Source organism: Bos grunniens, chromosome 19 (assembly GCF_055505025.1).
Source record: "Bos grunniens cultivar Pamir isolate PY7600 chromosome 19, Bosgru_T2T1.0, whole genome shotgun sequence".
NCBI classification, from domain to species: Eukaryota; Metazoa; Chordata; class Mammalia; order Artiodactyla; family Bovidae; genus Bos; species Bos grunniens.
This window is the reverse complement of record NC_141183.1, coordinates 16479446-16500986: the sequence shown is the minus strand read 5'-3', so window position 1 is coordinate 16500986 and position 21541 is coordinate 16479446. Positions and strand designations below refer to the sequence as shown.

At 44.8% G+C, this 21541-nt stretch overlaps 1 protein-coding gene and 1 long non-coding RNA gene across 34 annotated transcripts in view; one reads left to right on the top strand and one right to left on the bottom strand.

Annotated features, from left to right (window-relative positions):
• Nucleotides 1-1954: 1954 nt before the first annotated feature.
• Nucleotides 1955-21541, top strand: part of TLK2 (tousled like kinase 2) — a 131848-nt gene continuing 112261 nt past the window's right edge. For 6 of the 33 annotated variants that reach the window (XM_086357117.1, XM_086357100.1, XM_086357091.1 and 3 more), the window contains exons 1-2: nucleotides 9595-10050; nucleotides 11874-11956. In XM_086357117.1, coding sequence (XP_086213243.1) covers nucleotides 11876-11956 — 81 coding nt within the window. In that variant the 5' untranslated portion in view covers nucleotides 9595-10050; nucleotides 11874-11875. The other 27 variants (XM_086357116.1, XM_086357099.1, XM_086357090.1 and 24 more) reach the window with 17 other exon arrangements.
• Nucleotides 8370-9517, bottom strand: LOC147351394 (uncharacterized). Its single transcript, XR_015147492.1, has 2 exons — nucleotides 8967-9517; nucleotides 8370-8408 (listed from the first exon to the last, which is right to left on the bottom strand). It is a non-coding gene; the product is annotated as an uncharacterized LOC147351394 (long non-coding RNA).

Sequence of the window (21541 nt, the reverse complement as noted above, 5' to 3'; positions counted from 1 at the left end):
GTTTTGATGTAATTTCATGAGAGGGGACAGACCTAGCATCCTGTCCTTTTAGAAGACACACTATTTCAAGGAATTGAGAACAGCAGCTGTCTTCAGCTGGCATCCAGGGTTGTGTACTGTGCTCAGCGTTTTGATGACTTTCTTTGGGAACTGGGTTAACTCTGGGGCTGGGGGACCTGAAGACCTGAGAACCAGATTCTGGGTGATGAGAGTTTGGTAAGAGTCTTGCCTAAGTGACTAACCAACTGCCCAAGTCTACACTTCCAGAGTAGGTGGAAACTAACAGCCAGGTAGGAAAGTTGTGGAATACAACAAATATGGGTAAGAAGCAGGGAACCAGAACAAGGTGACAGGGATTTAAGTGTTAGCTGAAACAAACTCAAGGAGCAGGTGGAACCTGGAGTTGGACGGGGGCGGGCAGAATCGAGCGCCCTGGGCCAGCCATATGCCGCAGAGCAGGGGGCAGAGGGCACAGGTCCTGGAGGCAGACCAGCTTTCAGAGAATTCTCTCACCTCCTCTCCACTTCCTCCTCCTCCTGTATGTGGTGGGGCTCCCTCAAGGTGGAAAGGATTAAAAGTGATCATGAGCATGCTCGCATTCCAGTGCCTGCCCCATAAACGCTCAATAAGTGCTTTTTGCTATAATCCCTGCCCTTTGGGATCAAGCATTAAACACAGGCTCAAGACACTGAATCTCACTGCAGCATAAAAGCGCCTGTTTTACTGAAACCTTGGTGAGATTGTGGCCTATGTGCGTGCCGGCTCAGCAGCAGGCATCTTCTCACCCTGTCACAAAAGGCCCGTAAGGCCCAGAGAGACGCTGCAGCTCCGCCTGACAAGTGGTCCTGCTGCCAACACGCCAGTTCTGGCCCGGGGCCATTTTCACTCACTGTTCTCTCTGCCTGGAAGGCTCTTCCCCAAGACGGTGACAAGGTTTGCGACTTCATTTCGTTTAGGCCCCTGCTCAGACGTCAGATGATCAGAGAACAGCCGTCCCTGACCTCCCTCCCTCTGTGACATAGCATCTCCGCCACCACTAGAGTCCAGCTCTTGGTCCTTATCCCTGCTCCCTATTTCTCCTGCCACTCCGTGCCTCTGACGTACGATTTTGCATTATTGTCCATTTCTCTCAGTGGCATGCACCTAAGGGTGAGGATTTAGTTTTGGGCTTTAAAAAAAATTTTTTTTTTCTTCCAGTTTTATTGAGATATAGTTGACATACAGCACTACAGGCTTAAGATATACAGCATGATGACTTAGGTACATCACTGAAGTGACCATCATAGTAAGTTTAGTGAAACAGCCATCATCTTATATAAACAGAAAATGAAAGAAATAGAAAAAAAAAGTTGTTTTCCTTGTGATGAGATAGTCTTTCTTTTCAAACTGTCCTCACTTCTTTCTACTGAAAAACCTAGCCTGGAGGTTTTTCTCACTCTATCATGGAAAGGCAGTTACTGGCCAGCTGCGTATCACTATCACACAGACGCAGAAGATAACGCACAGTCCATGCAGTGTAACGTGGCCACACCTGCTAGGTGTCTGCTGGAAAGTGCACCAGGTGGATGGAGGGGAAGGGCAAAGGCCTTGAGGTGGGAGCAGGCTGGTGAGGCTGGAGTGGAAGTGCTGGGGATAAGGGTGTAAGAGAGGATGATTCCAACGTTTTTGAAGTAATGAAAGAATGGAATTGACATTTGCTAATTTGGGTTAAATGGGCTTCCCTGGTAGCTCAGTGGTGAAGAACCTGCCTGCAGTGTAGGAGACAGGGATCTGATCTCGGAGTCAGGAAGATCCCCTGGAGAAGGAAATGGCAACCCACTACAGTATTCTTGCCTGGGAAATCCCATGGACAGAAGAGACTGGCAGGTTACATATTCTATGGCATCACAAAGAGCTGGACACGACTTGTCGACTAAACAATAGCATGAGTTAGGTAGGGAAAGAGGCAGGTTTTGCCTGTAAGTTTTATGATGATTTCAGGTTGGAAGCACCTGGCCAGGGATCCAGCAGTAACCCAGGTGCTTTATATATATTATCTCCACGGTGCAGATAAGGAAATCTGGATCCAAAAGTCAGGTGTCCTTGGGTCTCAGAAGACCTTTTACATACTTCTCATGTGTGCAGAAGTGTTGAGATTTGAATCCAAGCTGCTTTTCCAAGGGTTTGTCACTGAAGAAGGAGCTGAGAGAGGATGTGCCTGAAGGTGGAAAAGCCAGTACTGTTTTGGATAAGGTAAGCTCAGACCCCCTTTCCAAATACTGGAACACCAGGACACAGAGGTTCCTTCTGTAGCTGGACTGGTACGCTTAGGGCTAATAAGAGGAAGCACTCACAAGAGCGTTCGGCTGCAATCCCTTTGGTCTCAGCCAGGTGGGTAGCAAATCCATTTCCCTGTTTATTCGGCTGTCACGTGATGCCAAAACAATGGAGTGAAATGTGGAAGATTCGATTGGGGTTATTATCCTGGGTTACACTACAGTTTTTTCCATATTTTAAAAGATTTGCTCACTGTACATACAAAGTCTTCACAAAGGCATTTCCTACTAATATAACCGACATGCCTTTGAGAGCCTTGACCTCCCCAGTGTGGTCTGCAGACCAGCAGCAGCAGCATCACCTGAGGGCTAATAGAAAAGCAGACTCTTAGGTCCTGTCCCAGACACACTAGAGCAAGATGCCCAAGGGATTCATGAAGTGAAAGTGTTGGTCACTCAGTCGTGTTCAACTCTTTGCGACCCAGTGGACTGTAGCCCACCAGGCTCCTCTGTCCATGGACTGGAGTGGGTAGCCATTCCCTTCTGCAGGGGATCTTCCCAACCCAGGGATTAAACCCGGGTCTCCTGCACTGCAGGCAGATTCTTTACTGCCTGAGCCATTAGGGAAGCCCAGAGGGATACATCTGCTCTCTGAGAAGCCCTGGCCTAGAGCAGGAGTTGACAAACTTTTTCTGTAAAGGACCGGATAGTAAATGTTTTAGGCTTTGCCTGCCTGTCACTACTACTCAGTTCTGCCATTTTGCAAATTCAGCCACAGACAGTATGTAAAGAAATTAGTGTGGCTGTGGGGTTTTTTTTTTTTTTTTCAGTTTTACTTCTTGATGTAGACCATTTTTAAGGTCTTCATTGAATTTGTTACAATATTGCTTCTGTTTTATATTTTAGTTTTTTGGTGGGATGTTAGTTCCCTGACCAGCTATTAAGCCTGTACCCCCTACATTGAAAAGCAAAGTCCTAACTACTGGAGGGCCAGGGAAGTCCCAGTGTGGCTGTGTTCTAAATGAAACTTTATTTATGGACACCAAATTAGATTTTATATCATTTTCAAGTCGTGAAATACTATTCTTCTTTTGATTTTCTTTCAATCATTAAAAAGAAATGGACAAAGGTCCATATAGTCAAAGTGATGGTTTTTCCAGTAGTCATGTACAAACGTGAGGCTTGGACCATAAAGAAGGCTAAGTGTTGAAGAACTGATGCTTTCGAACTGTGGTCCTGGAGAAGACTGAGAGTCCCTTGGACTGCAAGGAAATCAAACCAGTCAATTCTAAAGGAAGTCAGCCCTGAATATTCATTGGAAGGACTGATGCTAAAGCTCCAGTACTTTGACCACCTGATGCAAAGAGCCAACTCACTGGAAAAGACCCTGATGCTGGGAAAGATTGAGGAGAAGAGGGTGACAGAGGATGATGATTGGATGGCATCACCATCACCGACTCAATGGACATGAGTTTGAGCAAACTCTGGGAGACAGTGAAGGACAAGGAAGCCTGGCGTGCTGCAGACTTAGCCACTGAACAACAATTAAAAAAGAAAACTCAACCCTCCCCCCACCAAAAAGAAAAAAACCCAAACAAACCCCACTTCATTCTTGTCATTCAGAGGCCATAAAAAACCACACACATCTTCTGATGCACCTTTCTGGGCTGACTATGCCCAAGTCTCCTGCCAGTAGCTGAGTGATCCCTTTCTTTCTACTCTGTGGGCTCAGGGCTGAGGTCCCCTTTCCCTCCCAACCTGTCAGTGCGTCTGAAGGTTGCTTACTTAAGCCTGATACGAAAGGTCAATGGAAGGAAGATTGATAAAATATATTTTGCTAGTGTCCACAGATGCAGGGTGTTTGCTGTTGTTTCCTATCTTGAGGCTTTCTGAGAAAAACCAAAATGGAGGATTCAGTAGCTCAGCAGAGGGGGCTTGTTACACTTAAGGGGCTCGGCACACTTAAGTGGGCATTCATTCTTGTTGCAGTCGCTGGGAAGGAGGAACACACAATGCAGAGAAGGCAAGTATTAAAAAGTAACATTTGGGGAGGGAGTTGAAGGAGGAAATTAGAGAAGGGAGGTGCTCTCTAGGAGAATAAGAACATTGTTCCAGCATCACTGGGGTGTGGGGAAGACAGCATGACTTGATAAATAAACTGTGTCAAGGAGACTTGCCCAGGAAGAGCTTCTGAAGCAAGTTGGGCAGGAGGAGGGTATGAAAACCAGAGATAGGGGAGAGACTGGCAGAGAGTCCTGTGAAGGCTGAGACCTGAGACGTGAATTTCTTTCATCCATTGAGCACCTGCCTGGCCGCCAGATGCTTTTCCATTTTGTTAGAAATGGGGAGTCTGGAGGAAATAGCACTGACCAAATGTCTACTGTATGTCGGGCGCAGTTAGAAGGCAATTCCCATCACTATTTCAACTTTATTTTTTAAAAAATGTTTTCCTTATTTATTTATTTGGCTGCACTGGGTCTCAGTTGTGGCATCTGAACCCTTAGTTGTGGCATGTGGGATCTAGTTCCCTGACCCGGGATCGAACCTGGGCCCCCTGCATTGGTGGTACAGAGTCTCAGCCACTGGACCACCAGGCTAGTCCCACTGTTTCAACCTTCCCTAGAGCCACCCATGGGATTAGGTGTGCAGGCCAGTTTTCAGATGAAGAAGCTGAGAGGTGAAGAGATGGGGTTTGAGCCTAGTTCTGTGCGACCACCACCACCCTGACGTTCTACATGGCCCTGCCCACCAGAATTTCTGGTGGAAATACCGCCTTCACAAAATCTCTTATTTCTTCACACCATTAGAAACCCTCAAGGGCAGGGGAAGAAGAACGTAAACAGACCAGGTGACTTTTATATTTTTGTCTACTGGGCCCTCCCCTCCCCCCAACAAAAGTAGTGCTTTCTTTAATGAGACATTTTTCCTGTTATCAAGTCCTTTTTCTGTTATGAAGAAGATAGCCCCATGAGCGACTCAGCACATTGGCAGCCTGATTTCTGAAGTTAAACTGTGTGCTGCCAAGACAATCTAATGACAAATGTAGACATCCTTGGTAGAAACATGAGGTTTGAGGACCATTTATTTGGAGATTATTCTGTCAGGCATATACATCATCTCATTTTGTCCTCCAACAGCCCTGTGAGGTGTTTTTTTTTTTTTAATTTTCTCTCCCTTCTGTGGAGTTGATTCAATTAGAACCAAACAGTTGTATTTTTCAATAATTGTGTGCAGGCTCTGCTGCTGCTAAGTCACTTCAGTCGTGTCCGACTCTGTGCGACCCCATAGATGGCAGGCAGCCCACCAGTCTCCCCCGTCCCTGGGATTCTCCAGGCAAGAACCCCGGAGTGGGTTGCCATTTCCTTCTCTAATGCATGAAAGTGAAAAGTGAAAGTGAAGTCGCTCAGTTGTGCCCGACTCTTGGCCACCCAATGGACTGCAGCCCACCAGGCTCCTCCGTCCATGGGATTTTCCAGGCAAGAGTACTGGAGTGGGGTGTCATTGCCTTCTACGTGTGCAGGCTCAGCTGTGTCCAACTCTTTGTAAAGACTACATGGACTATGACCCGTCAAGCTCTCCTGGCCATGGAATTTTCCAGGCAAGAATACTGGAGTTTCCATTTCATCCTCCAGGGCTTGTGAAGTTTTAACACCATTTGATGGGTAAAGAAACTGAAGCTTAGAGAAGTTAAATATCTTGCCTAAGGCAACACAGCTGGTAAGAGGCAGGGCCAAGATGAAAACCAGGGCCCTGGACCAAGAGTTTGTCCTCTTAGCCATCCTATTGCAGGCTCCTTTTAGAAAAGGTGCACGTGAGGGTCCCCTGCTTGGTAAAACATGCCATAGTCTTTTTGCTGAGAATGGTGGATATTATGAAGCATTTAAGAAGACTGTGGACATTCATTACTTGTGGTACAGGTGAAAGGGCAAAGAAGGGCTAAACTAGTTTTCTCCAGTGTCTTTCTCAAAGTATCTCCCATGAGTATCAGAAACCATCAACCAACCAAAAAAATACCAGGGTGGTGGTTCAAAAAATCAAATTAGAAACCAGTGCATACCCCAATCCCCCTCCTGAAGATTGAATGTGCATATTATACATTTTAGGTTCTAAGAAGTACTGAAATAAAGTATTCCACTTAACTTTAACCTAGAGTCCTGAGGACCAATGTACATCCACTCCCTTTAAAGCATTTAACCTGTCAAAACCTGCAGAGCACAGCTTGGGGAACGCCAGCTCCCTTGTCCCTTCTGTGACTGTGAACATGGACCTGGAGGACTTGTCATATGCTACCCTGAAGGCAGGATCAATGGGAACATCTAGATGAATCCATGTTTGAGCCTTCTGATAGCAATTGGGCTTTTGCATGGGGAGTGTCATCATTTGCCAGCCTTTGACAAGCTGCTCAAAGTTGCTCTGTGAGCCAACACACTTTAAACAAGTGGGTTCATGAACCCAAGGTTAAATTATATCGTGAGAACCATTGCTGCTAAGTCACTTCAGTCGTGTCTGACTCTGTGCGGCCCCATAGACGGCAGCCCATCAGGCTCCCCCATCCCTGGGATTCTGCAGGCAAGAACACCGGAATGGGTTGCCATTTCCTTCTCCAATGCATGAAAGTGAAAAAACAAAGTGAAGTCGCTCAGTCGTGTCCGACTCCTAGCGACCCCATGGACTGCAGCCCACCAGGCCCCTCCGTCCATGGGATTTGCCAGGCAAGAGTACTGGAGTGGGTTGCCATTGCCTTCTCCTGAGAACCATTGGACAACAACAAAATCGTCCATCTATTGCTTCTTGTTTCTGACTGTTAGTATTTGATATTTTCACTCATATGCTTATGTGTGTTAGTTGTTCAGTCGTGTCCAACTCTTTGTTGGGACTGTAGCCGGCCAGGCTCCTCTGTCCATGGAATTTTCCAGGCAAGGATACTGGAATGGGTTGCATTTCCTTCTCCAGGGGATCTTCCCGACCCAGGGATCGAACCCAGGTCTCCTGCATTGCAGGCAGATGTTTTACCATCTGAGCTACTAGGGAAGCCTAGTAGTTTATATGCTTATAAACAGAAGCAATTAAGAGGGTATCAGAGGATGAGATGGCTGGATGGCATCACTGATGCAATGGACATGAATGGGGGGAAACTTGATGGAGATGGTGAGTGACAGAGAGGCTTGGCATGCTGTAGCCCATGGGGTCGCAGAGTTGGACAGGACTGGGTGACTGAACAACAAACAGAAGTACACCATTTTTGTGGTAAGCAAATCCATGAAATTCCTATGAGCAATTCCTCTCGGGATGAGTGTTAGATGTGGAGTGGGCTATGAACAGACCCTATGATAGTGTCAGTTTTCGGACATGCAGGGAAAAACACACTAGGCAAAGTGAAACAAAATCTCATCTTTTCCTGAATTTCAATGACTAGTTTTATTTTTATTTTTTCATAGTTACCTCAAAAAATGGAATCATAGCCCTTTAGACCTGGAAAAGACTCTGGGAATCCTCTGGTCCAAACTCCTTCACAGATGAGGTTGGCGAAACTTGACAGGTTAGGTAACGGCCCGAGCAGTTTGTCTGTGGAGGAGCTGGCCGGAGCTCAGCTCCAGCTCTGTCCAGTGTTCTTTCTCTTAAACTCTTCTCTTTTGAGATGTTCCAGTGTCATTTTAAGGAGTTACTGTTTTGATCATTCACTGTAAGGACAGAACTTGTCTCATGTGCTTTGCTTTTTTGAGTTGTAGAGGAAGATACTCTTGGTTCTCCTGCTCCCTTGATAGTCCTTTACCTTGCCCTTTTTCCTGCCCTCTGCCTGGAACTTGCTCCCCCCCTCCCCTTCAAACACTGTTATCTATCGAAATATGTGTGTGCAAGGCCCAACCTGGCTGGGATTTGAAGCAAGGTGACTTTTGGCGGAATGGATTTTTTTCTACAGTGCTTGAATGTGCCCAAGGGTTGGGAAGGCTGAACAACGAACAATAACTAAACTGCCATCCTTAGCCCGTTCAGCAGGTCTGTGTTCCATGAATACAGGAAGAATTAAGAGTAAGGAAGAAAGAAATGCAGAAACATCACCTGAATACTTGCCTACCCCCTGGAAAAGTTCAAGGCTCTTGCTCATTTTATGAATTTTCCCCAAGCCACTGGTTCTCATACATCTTCAGACATCTGATCAAGGAAGCATCAGAGGAAAATAAAAAGTTGGGTATCTGCGTAGAAGTCAGTGTCCCGGCTCAGATGTCGGTGGAGAATGTGATTTTTTCTCTGGTGCTGGGCGATCAGAATGGGAGCCTTCTGTGTAGGAAGCCGCCTAGCTGAAAGAGCTATTGCACCCTGGCCTATTTCCCATTCCTCGGTAGAGAGGGGCAGGCCTGTTTTCCCCATTCTAGCACTTATTCTTAGAGCCCCCTAAATACCCAGGAGAGCCTTGTTTTTAATCAAAGGTTGAAATGGAACCTCCCCCAGGGCGCACCGATAGAGTCCCTTTGGGGCAGCGCCCCCCCAACCTCCCGCCTTCCGAAGGGCAGCGCTGTGGTGGGGGTGGGGGCTCAGCCTTGATCCCAGAGCACCACTTGACCCTAAAAACGCCCTGCCAACCAGGTACGTGGAGGTGAAGCTCTGTCCGCTTTCCACAGCGCAAACGTGGATTTGGGGAGCCGAGAAGGTGAGTTTGGAGCCTGGCGGGGCGTGGGAGCTAGCCAACACGGGGGGACACAGCCAACTCACTAACTGGGCGTCTCCGGGGAAGTTCGGGCGGGGTTCGTCGGCTCACGGCTTTCTTCCTTTAAAATCCATCCTGGGCAGAGCAACCCCACTTCTCACCCAAACTCGTGGAGATCAGGGATTAGGCGGGCGCAGGGTTCGGCGAGGCGGATCCGGGAAGCGCCCGGCCCAGGCAGCGAGGCCCCTCCAGCGTTGGTCCGCGACCCAGGGCGCCGGCCCAACCGCTCTGCTGGGGCCGGTCCCGCGGGGCGGGGGCCGATTTTACTAAGACGGCTGCGGGGTCTCCGGGACTCCGGCCCAGCCGGGTCAGACCTCCCCTCGCGTCGCGGTGCGTCCGTCGGCGCCGCCCGTCAGCCCGCCCTCAGCCGCCCGGCGAGGCGGCGGCCTCCTTCGCCTGCGCGGGGTCCCCTGGTTAACCCCTGCCCGGCAGGCCGGCCGCTGATTGGAGGAGGCGGGGCGCCGGGGCAGCGGGGACCCCCCCACCTTCCTCGTCCCCTCCCCCTCCTCCCCCACTGTCGGCACTTCCCCCACCCCCCCCCAGGACCCCCCCCTGCCTCCCAACCGTGCAAATCTCGCGAGGAAACACGCGGTTTCACTAGTGTGTTTACACCGATCACTACTAATCCGGACCGAACCGATCCGGATTAAGGGGCCGGAGGCGGGTCCTGGGCTCCAGCGGTTCCGACCCCCCCGCCTTCCGTGCCGCACCCGAGTGGCCCCTAGCCGAGCGGGCCCCCACCTCCCGGCCGAGCCTGGGCCCTTCTGCGCCTCCCTTGGCCTTTGTCCGGCGCCAGGAGACCGGTCCCGCGCCCCCCGCGGCCGCCCGGGCCCGGGCCCGCGTCAGGCGCCTGGCTCTGTACGCGAGCCCGGGGATCTGCGGCCTCCGAGGCCCCCCTCCCCCGCCCGCCCTCTCGTGGAGCCCGGCGCCGGCGGCGGCTGCCCGGGCGGGGGGTTGCGGCGCTCAGGAGAGGCCCCGGCTCCGCCCCGGGCCTGCCCAAGGGGAGAGCAGAGCGGTCCGCAGCCGGGTCGGGTCGGGGCCCCTCCCGGGAGGAGCGTGGAGCGGCGGCGGCGGCGACAGCGGCGGCAGGTGAGAGGCTGAGCCCCGGGCGGGGGAGGGCGCCGGGCCTGAGGTATTAACCGTCCGGGCGACCCCCTCGGCTGAGGAGGCTGCGGCCCGGGCCCACCCGAGGGCCGGCGCCGGGCCGCAGCTCCCCGGCGCTGAGGCGGGAGGGGCTTCCCGAGGGCTGCGGGTCGCCGAGGGGCCGGGTCGAAGATGGGAGAGGCCCAGGCGGCCCCGGCCTGGGAGTGGGTCTTGCGGCCGGCGGGGAGAGGGGGGCACCCGGGCAGCTGGAGGCCCCGGCAGCCTCCCTGGCGCCCCCGAGAGCTGGCCCGCCCTCCCTCCGTGACAGGTGGGCCTGGAGTTGGGGAAAGTTTGGAGCCGGCGGGAGACGAGGGGCGCCGGGACCAGGCCCCATCGGTCCTGCTTTCCGGCTGTGGGCTACAGGGAGGATCCCAGTCCAAGGCCCCGCTGGAATGAAACTGAGTGGATCTTTCCTTAACATGAGTTGACATTAAATGGAATAACCGCTGGGGCGTCATTTTCCGGGCCAGGCCTGGGGATGGAGGTTTAGGAAACGTGCCGAGAGACCCTGGGGCTTGAAGGGAGGCTGCAACCTCTGCCATTCCGGCCTCGATTAGGGCAGGGCGAGACTCGAGGAAGGCCACTTAGGGAAACATTCTCTCAATCTCTCTTTTTTCTTTTTCTCTTTTCTTTTCTAAGATACCTTTCTACCCTTCTGAGAATTTCCTAATTCCCTCTCTAACCTGCACTTGTCTGTGTGGGTGAAACTTTAATTTGCCACCCTTTCATTCCTCTTTGCCCCAGGCTCTCAATCCAGGAAGGGAAATGAAACTGGAGGCTTTGTAGGGGTTGTTACTGAAAATTGTGGAGTTGTTAGATTGCAGAGGGGCATGTTTAATTCATATTTTCAGTGAACTTTTAAATTATGCCAATCATTCCAGTAGCTATTTAGTAATATGTTCAAAGGGGTTGTAGGTAATGGTATATGTACCTTTTCTACTTTTAATATTTGGGCGGTTTCCAGTGCGTTCTGCAAGAGTTGATTTCTTGCAAACGATGGAGGTATTTGCTGAGAGTAGCCTGTGCATTAATTGGTCGTGGAAGGAGTTTAAAAATGGTGTCCTCTTGCCCCTCCCTGCTTGGAAGGAGTGCTAAAAGCAGATGTCTAGAGCAACCTACTGCTCCAGGGAGTGGCAGAGAAAGATTTTGTAAAGGGGTGGTTATGGAGCCATACTAATTTCCTGAATGGATGCAGGTTGATGGTTTTACCATGGGTTCTCTATTAAAATGAAGTAATTAATTCCTTTTTTCATGCTCCTCAGAGAAAGGAGGCATAATATAATAGCGTTATTTTAAGTTATTAGTAGCTTCTGATTCATGCTGTATTATTTTGAAGTTATTATTAATGATTCATATTTTTAGTTTAAGAACCAGTTTCTGTGTGTTTGGGAAGGAAGTATCCTTAAGTACTTACCTAAATTCAAAGGTTGATAGAAGAAATTTTCTTTTTTTGTAAGCTAGGCTTTGCTCAGCTTTTACAGAGATTATATGAAAGATTTGAGGGGGTTTTTTGCTGTTAAAGTCAAATTAGAACTAGTTAAGAATAAGTGACCCTCAGAAGAAGACTTTTGAGCCACTTTGTAACTTTAAATGTATTACTGTTTGATATAGTGCCTTGTGGTTTATTACTTGTATGCCCTATTTATTTGAGGTTTACCTGTATGTGAATATTCTGCGAAATAGTTACTATGCATTTTGTTGTATCCAAGAATTGGTTCTTCATGTTTTAGCTTTTAGGGTCTCACAACCTACTTTTTCTTTTTCAGTAGAAATGATGGAAGAATTGCATAGCCTGGACCCCCGACGGCAGGAATTATTAGAGGCCAGGTTTACTGGAGTTGGTGTTAGTAAGGTGAGTAAAATGATGATAATGAACACTGCTCATGGCCAACTTTAAACACATTTAAAAACAAAGAGCAAACTGGATGGATCATACAGATACATTGAAGGGGAGAAGATCTGGCTCACAGTTCCAGTGAACTTTTAAATCCTATCAGTTACACTCATTTAACAGTACTCTTGAAGGTACTCTATATGGAAATATATACTTCTTTTTACCCTCTAATGTGGGAGAGGTTTCCCATGGGTCTATTGCAAGGATACTAACAGGATGTGTCTCGATTCTATGCCACATTTTGTCAAAACTCCTCAGTCACTCAGACAAAAACTGTTAATGAAAAGGTATTGGCATAGCTGCATCACGCTGGGCTTTTTGTATGGTTACGTGTAGAGTTTTGAAAAACATGCCTCTGCTATGTCACCTCTCCAAATCTGCAGTTCAGCAGATTCCTCATGATTGTACCCCAGACTCCTTTTCCTTTCCTCCTATTTTCCCTTCTTGTTCACTGTTTTTGTTCCAGTAGCATAAGATCAGGCCCCATTCATGGGCAGTGTTATGGCTTCCTGTGCATCTTTATGAAACTGCTGCCTCACCCCTCTGCTGTGATAGGAGAGCTTTAGAACAAAATATAAAACCTATTTATGATTTTAGTACAATATGTAAGATATATTTGTGATGTTTTATTTAAAATCTTCACCAATCCAAGATGTTGTTTACTTGGACCTGAGACTAGAGAATTTTTGATCTTTGACTTCTTCCTGTACTTTCCAAGAAATATTATTTCTCATGGCAACTTGGATCTTAGTCTCATGCTTTGGTCAGTTGCTTCTTAAAGGAGAAGGTGTTTGTCAAAGTTTAGTTAGAAAAACTGCTTTGATGAGTGTCGTAATTTTGGTGGGCTGGAATAACTTGATAGTCTTTGTTCATTCAATAGACATTGAATATCTGCTGCCTCCTAGGCATTGTGCAGGATGTTAGGGAGGACACCTCAATACAGTGCTTCCAAGCCCTTACTGTAGAGGGGAGTGTGGTATAGATAGAGGATAACTGGGATGGGAGCTGTGTTAGATCTGTGGTAAGGCACTATAGAAACACAGGATATGTTACACATTTTAAAATTCTTGGTTTCTTGGCCTCTCTAATTAAGTAACTGACTTTTGTGGCACTTTAGAGCAGCTGTGCTCCTGGCTGTTGTTACATGTTTAGTTACATGTCTAAATTCTCTGATCTAGGTGAAGTAGCTTCAACTGTACTTGAGTAGTATATTTGAGTGTTAAATTGATCTCTGATTCAGTTGATTGCCTAATAATGACTTTTGCTGGTAATTCAGTAAAAATCTTGTATCCAAATCTGTCTGTTCAAATGCTCACCCACTGTGTAAGAGTAAGTTTGTATTCAAATTGTATACACTTTAAACTAATTGGGCTTTGTTAGAATGCTTTTCTTTCCTTCTGGTTTTAGGTTCCTGGTAGCTGTATCCAAGCATACTTTCCATGGGGTAGAGCATAAGTTATGGGAATGAGTAACATTGTGAATTCTGCTGCCCAGGCCCAGCTAAAATCATGTAACTGAGATGTAAAAAACTTAATCTGTTTAATAGGAGTTCTGCTTTAATATATAGAAAGAAGTTCATTTTTATCCAGATGTTTTTGTATCATTAATTGTGTTATTTTGAAGTTTCCAGTCATGATAAGTATATTGATTACAATAAATCTGTTATTCTTGGACCACTAGGAGAGTTTTTACCCATAGCAAAGAAACTTGGGGGGAAAAAAAGCAAGTAATTATCCTCTAGTTTTGTGTAGTTAGGAAGAGAAAAAAGAAAATCTCCATTTTGTAGGACTTCTTAAGCATGCAAGCCGTTGTTTCTCTCAGACCGCTTATTTGAAATAGGAGCGGGCGGGGGCCCTGGCCCTGGGAAGAAAGGTGCTTTTGGATAGACGCTTCCTTCAAGCCTGGAACTCCTCATTATGGGTCATCATTTCTCAGTGAGGATGTCGCTGTGTTGATGACAGCTTTCAGTTTTGCAGAGATCATGAGTGCTTTCAGCCCTTGTAAGTGGGAGAGCAGAGTGGCTTTCCTGTGACAGTGCCATCTAGTGGGGCTGCTGCAGCCGCGTGGCTGTCTCTCGAGTTTCTCCTAACTATTCATAACATTTTCAGTACTTTTTGATGTCCATAGAAGGAAGAAAGTCGGTGCCACTGTGGATTCTTTCCTAGTGGACAGGATGTTTTAAGGAGCCGCAGTCTTTGAACTTCCTGGTGATTGTAGATCTTCTGTCTGTTGCCTTGAGGGTTTTGCACCTGCAAATTAGATACGAAACTTAGGCTAGGAGAAAACGGCCATGCCGCCACATTTATTGCTTGCAGTATTTAAGTTGCTCTTTGCTTATATTTAGGTTATTTACAAATTAAAATTTTTCTTTCACATTGCATTTATGCACATTAATTTTATATTTAATATTTAATTTATAATAACTGGTAAAACAGAAGCATTTGTTATGCACTTTGGGATGTGCCATGTGATTTTGTTTAAGAGACTGATGTTTTCTGTCATCAGTGAGTGGGTAATAGAGGGAAGGAACCTGACGTGCACTGTGGAGCTGTAATTGACTTTCCTCCTCTACTCTAGCTGCCACTTTTTAGGACGACCTGTAACCATTCTCTTAGCATTTTTGAGATGATAGGTTAATTGGGCTATGAACCTACTGCTTCATGTCTTATTGACTTGGCATGTGAACACTGCTCTTTTTTTAAGATCTCTTCCTTAAAGTGCTAGATAATCCAGTAATGTGAAACTGACTACCTTGTATTCATATGTTTTCAATGAGAACTTAGCAGTTTATATTCCCTACTCTCTCCCCTTTTGACTACTTAAATACAGGTAGTCTCATCTCTGTGATTCTGGAGACTGTAAAGGAGGTGGAATTCTGCCCTTGTGTGTACTATTTATCTGTACCTAGTTGACTTTTAATGCTAATATAGTAACAAATACTTCCATAGTATTTTCTGTGTGCCAGATACTGTCCTAAGTACAAAAAAAGCAATAAGTGAATTTAGATCTTTCATAACAGGGATACTAGTCTTAATAAACATTCCTTCTCTTTTTATGAGACATGCTAACTGATGCCCAGTGCATTCATTGCTCCCACCAGTTGATTTATAGACTCACCAAGGACCACTTTATGACAACTTGCACTTGTGTTATAATTATATGGCTCAGTACAAACTTGTGATAACCATTGACATAAAATCAAAGAATTGTTGATTCTGTGAAAACTAATTTATCTACCTTGGAAAGACTGGATATAAAATGAAGCAATAAGGAGATAACTATAAAAATTTATTAAGAGAATTTTTTTTAACCTGGAAGAATTTTTCATTTAGATACATGGCAAGTATCTTTTAAGTTCTTGCTTCACTTTTAAAGAAATCGAAACTGGAAATAGTAGATGATGCATTATGGGTGTGGTTTGTGTAAGACAGTGTGAAACTACAGTCAGTAGATCTGTAACTCAGCAGGCCTATATCAAAATATTGGCAACAGAATAAGCATTTCTATACTTTAAGTTCAAAGAAAATGTTTGTATTTTTTTTAAGATTCCTCACTATAACTTACTTTTTTGATTAATGTCCTTGGTTTCAGTTGTATTGAATAGAAAGTGTGTTGATGGTGTTGAAAAGAAGAGCAAAATGAGAACCATGGAAAGTGGGACTCCCTCTTTTGGCACAATAAGAAACTCATTTCCTATCTTTTATAAATTTGTGAATGTGATGTGAGTCAGATGATCACATCTGACTTCTGAGAAGATCTTGAACCAGCTGATGCCTTTCTCCTGTCATGTAGTAAAGTGTATCAACTAGAAGCTGTCAGTCATGGATGCCTCGTGTTAGCTCTTTCACATGCCAGTGCAGGAAGTTTTGAAAAATATGTGTAGGTGTTTACATTTAGTACATAGTTAGATGGTCAGTAAGCATAAATGCTGAAAAACAGTCTACACGTAGACCAGTTTTAGGAGTGACTCTTCTCATATTTAGTGTTATGTTTGTTTGCCTTTATGTTCTCTTCTTTTCATTTACAAATCTTCCTCTATTTATGTCCTGATAAACCCATTGTAAGTTGAAAATATCAGAAGTTGAAAATACATTTAACATACCTAACCTAGCATAGCTTAGCCTAGCCTACCTTAAACACGCTCAGAACACTTACGTTAACCTAGGGTTGGGCAAACTCATCCAACACAGAGCCTGTTTTATAATAGTGTTGAATATCTCATGTCATTTGTTGACTTTTGTTCCGAAAGTGAAAAGCAGAATGATTGGGTACTGAGCGGTTGAGAGTGTATTGGTTCTCTTACCCTCAGGATGGCATGGCTGACTGGTAGCTGTGCTGCCCTCACCACTGGGCAGCGTGAGAGAGGATTGTGTCACATGTGACTAGCCCAGAAAAGATCAACATTCAAGATTTGAAGTGTAGTTCCCACTGCATGTGTATCATTTTTGCACCATCATAAAGTTGAAAAATCGTTAAATGGAACGATTGTAAGGCAGGGACCGTCTGTACTTTAAAATTTATTTAATTCTACCCTCATTTCATACATAGTCAAGTATCAGCTCATTTCTCTTCTTCCTCTAGCATTTGTCTGCCCCACTGCTACTGCCTTAATCCAGACCTTCCTCATTCATAACTGTAACAGTTAGTATCTCCCACCTCATTCATCTTTTTGTAAACTGCTACCAGTTATATTTCTAAAAATACCAGTAGTGTTGTTTTACTCCCTTACTTTAAAGGCTTCACATTGTCTACTGGGTGGAGTTAAAACTCCTGACTTTTTAGCTTCCTGGATTGCTGTCTACTCGCCCACTGCTGTGTGCTGCTGGCTCAAACCATGGCTGGCCTCCTGACTGTACTGCTGTCTCCTCCACTGCTCCTTTTCATTTGTCACATGAACTTTCAGTTTACTCTTCAAGGCATAATTCAGATATCCCTTCTGTATAGCTTTTCTGGATCGCCTCACCAATCTAGTTGTATTATCTTATTAGCACCTGATGACCTGTCTTTATTGTAACACATTTGTTCTCCCTGTTAGTCTCCTTGAGAACATGGATGTTGCCTTTATTTCTGACTGTTCAAATGCTCAGCACATTGTATATACTGAATAAATCCTTGTCGAATTGGGAAAGAGTTGAATTAAAAACAGTGGTCATCCAAATAGGCATGTTTCTTGTTTTAATGTAGTTTCCAAACTCTAGGCTGAAATTGCATTTAATGTAATGACATATTTGTATTGTTGTTTCGTCACTCAGTCATGTCCAACTTTTTGCAACCTCATGGTTGTATGTAGCCCACAAGGCTCCTCTGTCCGTGGGATTTTCCACGCAAGAATACTGGAGTGAGTTGCCATTTCCTACTGCAGGGTATCTTCTTGAGTTAGGGATCGAACTCGTATCTCCTGCAAGTCTCCTACATTGCAAGCAGATTCTTTACTGCTGAGCCACTGGGGAAGTATTTGGGCTTTAAATTTTTCTTAGGTTTCTTTCAAAATCTCTCTTATGATTCTTCTACTTTCCACTGAAATTTTTTTCATTTATTATCTATAATAAAAGATAAAATTCTCATTCTATTTCCCCCACCCTCAAAATTTTGCCAGCTATTTGTTTTTAAGCATTCCATTTTTCCTCTTTTCTAGTTTGAAAGTTATGTACTGTTTTATTACCACAGAAATTACAGTATGGATTCTTTATATCAAGGATTGATGTTAATCAATACCTCTGCCCTCCTTTTTGTCAATATAAGGGCCTTGAACCTTTAACTTCATTATTCCTCTCCCACTTCACATGCTGCTGTTCTATATTTAATTGTACATGTATGTATATTTAATTAGTAGACTTTATTTTACAGAAAATTGAGCAGTTAGTACAGAGTTGTCATATACTACTATCCCATCTCTCCAGTTTCCCCATTATTAACGTGTTACATTAATGTGGTAGACTTGTTACAGTTGATCAATGAGTATTGATACCTTTATTATTAAGGAAAGTCCTTAGTTTAACATTAGGATTTACTCTTTGTGTTGTATAGTTCTGTGGGTTTTGATAAATGAAAGAGTCACGTGTTAACCATTTGTATATGTGCGTTTTTAAGAACACAGATTTTATTGGGTCTGTTTTCTAGTTACATTCATTTAGCCTCACCTACATGTTTACCTGTGTTGTGTTTACCATTTTCTTTGTTGTTCGTTCCTTTTCACATCTCTGACCTTCCATCTGGAATACTCTTTCTTTTGCTGAAATACATCCTTTGGAATTTGTCTAGTGTGGGTCTGCCAGTAATTGTCTTCCCATTGTGTCTGCTTTAAAATGTCTATTTGGAGTTTTGTTCTTGAATGGTGGTATTTTGCTGGGTTTAGGATTCTAGGTTGGCCTGCTATGTTCTTTTAGTACATGGTTTACTGTTGTCCACTGATTTCCTTGATCTCATTTTACTTTTATTATCACTGCCATGCTGTTGCATGTAATCTTTTTTTTTGCCTGTTTTCGAGATTTTCTCTTTGTCTTTGATAGTCTGCACTACAGTGTAGAGACGAGAGATATGTCTAGGTTGGATTATTTACACCTGAATATTTTGGAGGAACATGAACGTACACATAAAGTAAGTAGATTTTCGTTTTTGGAGCGGTTTTAGTCTCACAACATAATGGAGTGGAAGGTATGGAGACTTCCCAGATACTCCTGCCTCTGCACATTTTGAGAGGTGATGAACCTGCATTGACAATACGTTACCATCCAAAGCCCATAGCATACATTAGGGTTCACTCTTGGTGGTGTATATTCTACGGATTTAGTCAAGTATATAATGATATGTATTTATTATAGTATCATACAAAGTTTTACTGGCGTAAAATCCTCTATGCTCCAACTGTTCATCCCTGCCTCCTCCCCTAGCCCACTACTGAGCTTTTTACTGTCCCCATAGTTTTCTCTTTCCTGGAATGTCATATAGTTGAAATAGTTGGAATCATACAATATGTAGCCTTTTCAGATTGGCTTCTTTCACTTAGTAATATTCATTTGAGTTTTCTCTGTGTCTTTTCATGGTGTGTAAGCTCTTTTTTTCCCTAAAGCCCTGAGTAGTATTTCACTGTCTGGCTGCTGTTGTTGCTCAGTCGCTGAGTCGTATCCAGCTCTTTGCGACCCCGTGTACTGCAGCGCGCCCCTAGTTTAAAGACTTATTTGCTTGTATGTCTCTGTCAGGTCTGAATTTTGGCAGGATCGATCGTCCTTGAGGATGTGGATCTTTCATCGCAGCGCACAGACTCAGTGGTTGTGGCGCTCAGGCTTAGTTGCTCTGAGGCACGTGGGATCTTGGTTCCCTAACCAGGGATCGACTCTGCATGCCTGCATTGCAAGATAGATTCTTAACCGCTGGACCACCAGGGAGGTCCCTGTGCCACATCTTATTTGTCTGTTCACCTACTAAAGGATGTCTTTGTTGCTTCCAAGTTTTAGCATTACGGATAAAGCTGCTATAAACATCTGTATGCATATTTCTGTGAGTGGTTGAAATATTTTGATTTATTCTGCTTGGAATTTATTGGATGTCTTAAATCTGTGGGTTGCTGGTTTTCATCAGTTTTCGAATTCTCAGCCATTGTCTTTGCATATATTGCCTCTGCCTTACTCTCTGTCTTCTTCTTGCACTCTATTTAAACATATGTTAGACTTTCTTACTTTATTTTCTCTGCCTTTTACCTTGTCTTCTGTATTGCTGGTCTTTTATTTCCCGGGGCTGAATACTGAGTAGGTTCATTCTGAAATTTCCATCCACTTTTTTATTTCTTCTTATACCTTCCCCTTATTTATTTTCTCTTTAAATTTGTCTAATCTGCATGCTTCTATCCATTGAGTTTTGTTGAGGGTTGGTTTATTTTTAGGTGGCTCTTATCCTCAAAGGATAGTGCTGTGCTACTTGTTTAAAGTAGAAGGTAAAATTTCCCAGAATCATCTCATTGGGCAGGTCCTGGGCTTTGTGGTTTCCTTTACTGAACTTCACCCTCATTAAAATTGTAGTAAATGAGTTCTTTTTGTCGAGTTGCTAAGTCATGTCCACCTCTTTGCCACCCCGTGGACTGCTGCAGCACACCAGGCTCCTCTGTCCTCCAGTGTTTCCTGGAATTTGCTCCAATTCCTGTCCATTGAGTTGCTGATGCTGTCTAACCATCTCATCCTCTGCTGCCCCCTTCTCCTTTTGCCTTCAGTCATTCCTAGCATTAGGGTCTTTTCCAGTGAGTCGGCTCTTAGTATCAGGTGGCCAAAGTATTGGAGCTTCAGCATCAGTCCTTCCAATGAGTTTTCAGGGTTGATTTCCTTTAGGATTGACTGGTTTGATCTCCTTTTAATCCAAGGGACTCTCAAAAGTCTTCCACAGTACCAGTTTGAAAGCATCAGTTCTTTGGTGCTCGGCCTTCTTTATGGTCCAGCTCTTCACATTTGTACACAACTACTGGAAAAACCATAGCTTTGACTATATGAATCTTTATCAGCAAAGTGATATTTCTGCTTTTTAATATGCTGTCTAGTTTTGTCATAGCTTTCCTTCCAAGAAGCAAGTGTTTTAATTTCATGGCTGCAATCACCATCTGCAGTGATTTTGGAGCCCAAGAAAATAAAATCTGTCACTGCTTCCACTTTTTCCCTTTCTGTTAATATTTGCCATGAAGTGATGGGACCGGATGCCATGATCTTCGTTTCCAAGAGGCTGTTTAGTTCCTCTTCACTTTCTGACATCAGAGTGGTTCTAAAAGCTGTGGTAGGTCTTACTAGAACTGGTCAGCTTCAATTTATTTGGCATCAGTAGTTGGGGCATAGACTCGGATTGCTTTGATGTTGAATGATTTGCCTTGGAAATGAACTGAGATCATTCTCTTGTTTTTGAGGTTGCACCCAAATATGCTATATTTCAGACTCTTCTCTTGCCTATGAGGGCTATCCCATTTCATCTAAGGGATTCTTGCCCGTGTAGTAGGTATAGTGGCCATATGAATTAAATTTACCCATTCCTGTCCATTTTAGTTCCCTGATTCCTAAGCTGTTGATATTCAGTCTTGCCATCTCCTGCTTGACCACATCCAGTTTACCTTGATTCATGGACCTAACATTCCAGGTTCCTGTGCAATATTGTTCTATACAGCATTGGACTTTACTTACAGCACCAGACACATCCACAACTGAGCGTCATTTCCACTATGTCCCAGCCACTTCATTCTTTCTGGAGCTATTGGTAATTGCCCTCCACTCTTCCCCAGTAGCCTACTGGACACCTTCTGACCTGGAGGGCTCATCTTCCAGTGTCATATTTTTTTGCCTTTTCATACTGTTCATGGAGTTCTCCAGGAAAGAATACTGGAGTGGGTTGATATTTCCTTCTCCAGTGGACCACATTTTGTCAGAACGCTTCACTATGACCCATCTGTCTTGGGTGGCCCTGTATGACATGGCTCATAGCTTCATTGAGTTATGCAAGCCCCTTTGCCATGACAAGGCTGTGATCCTGAAGGGAGTAGTAAATATATACATAAAAAAATTTACTATTCTAACC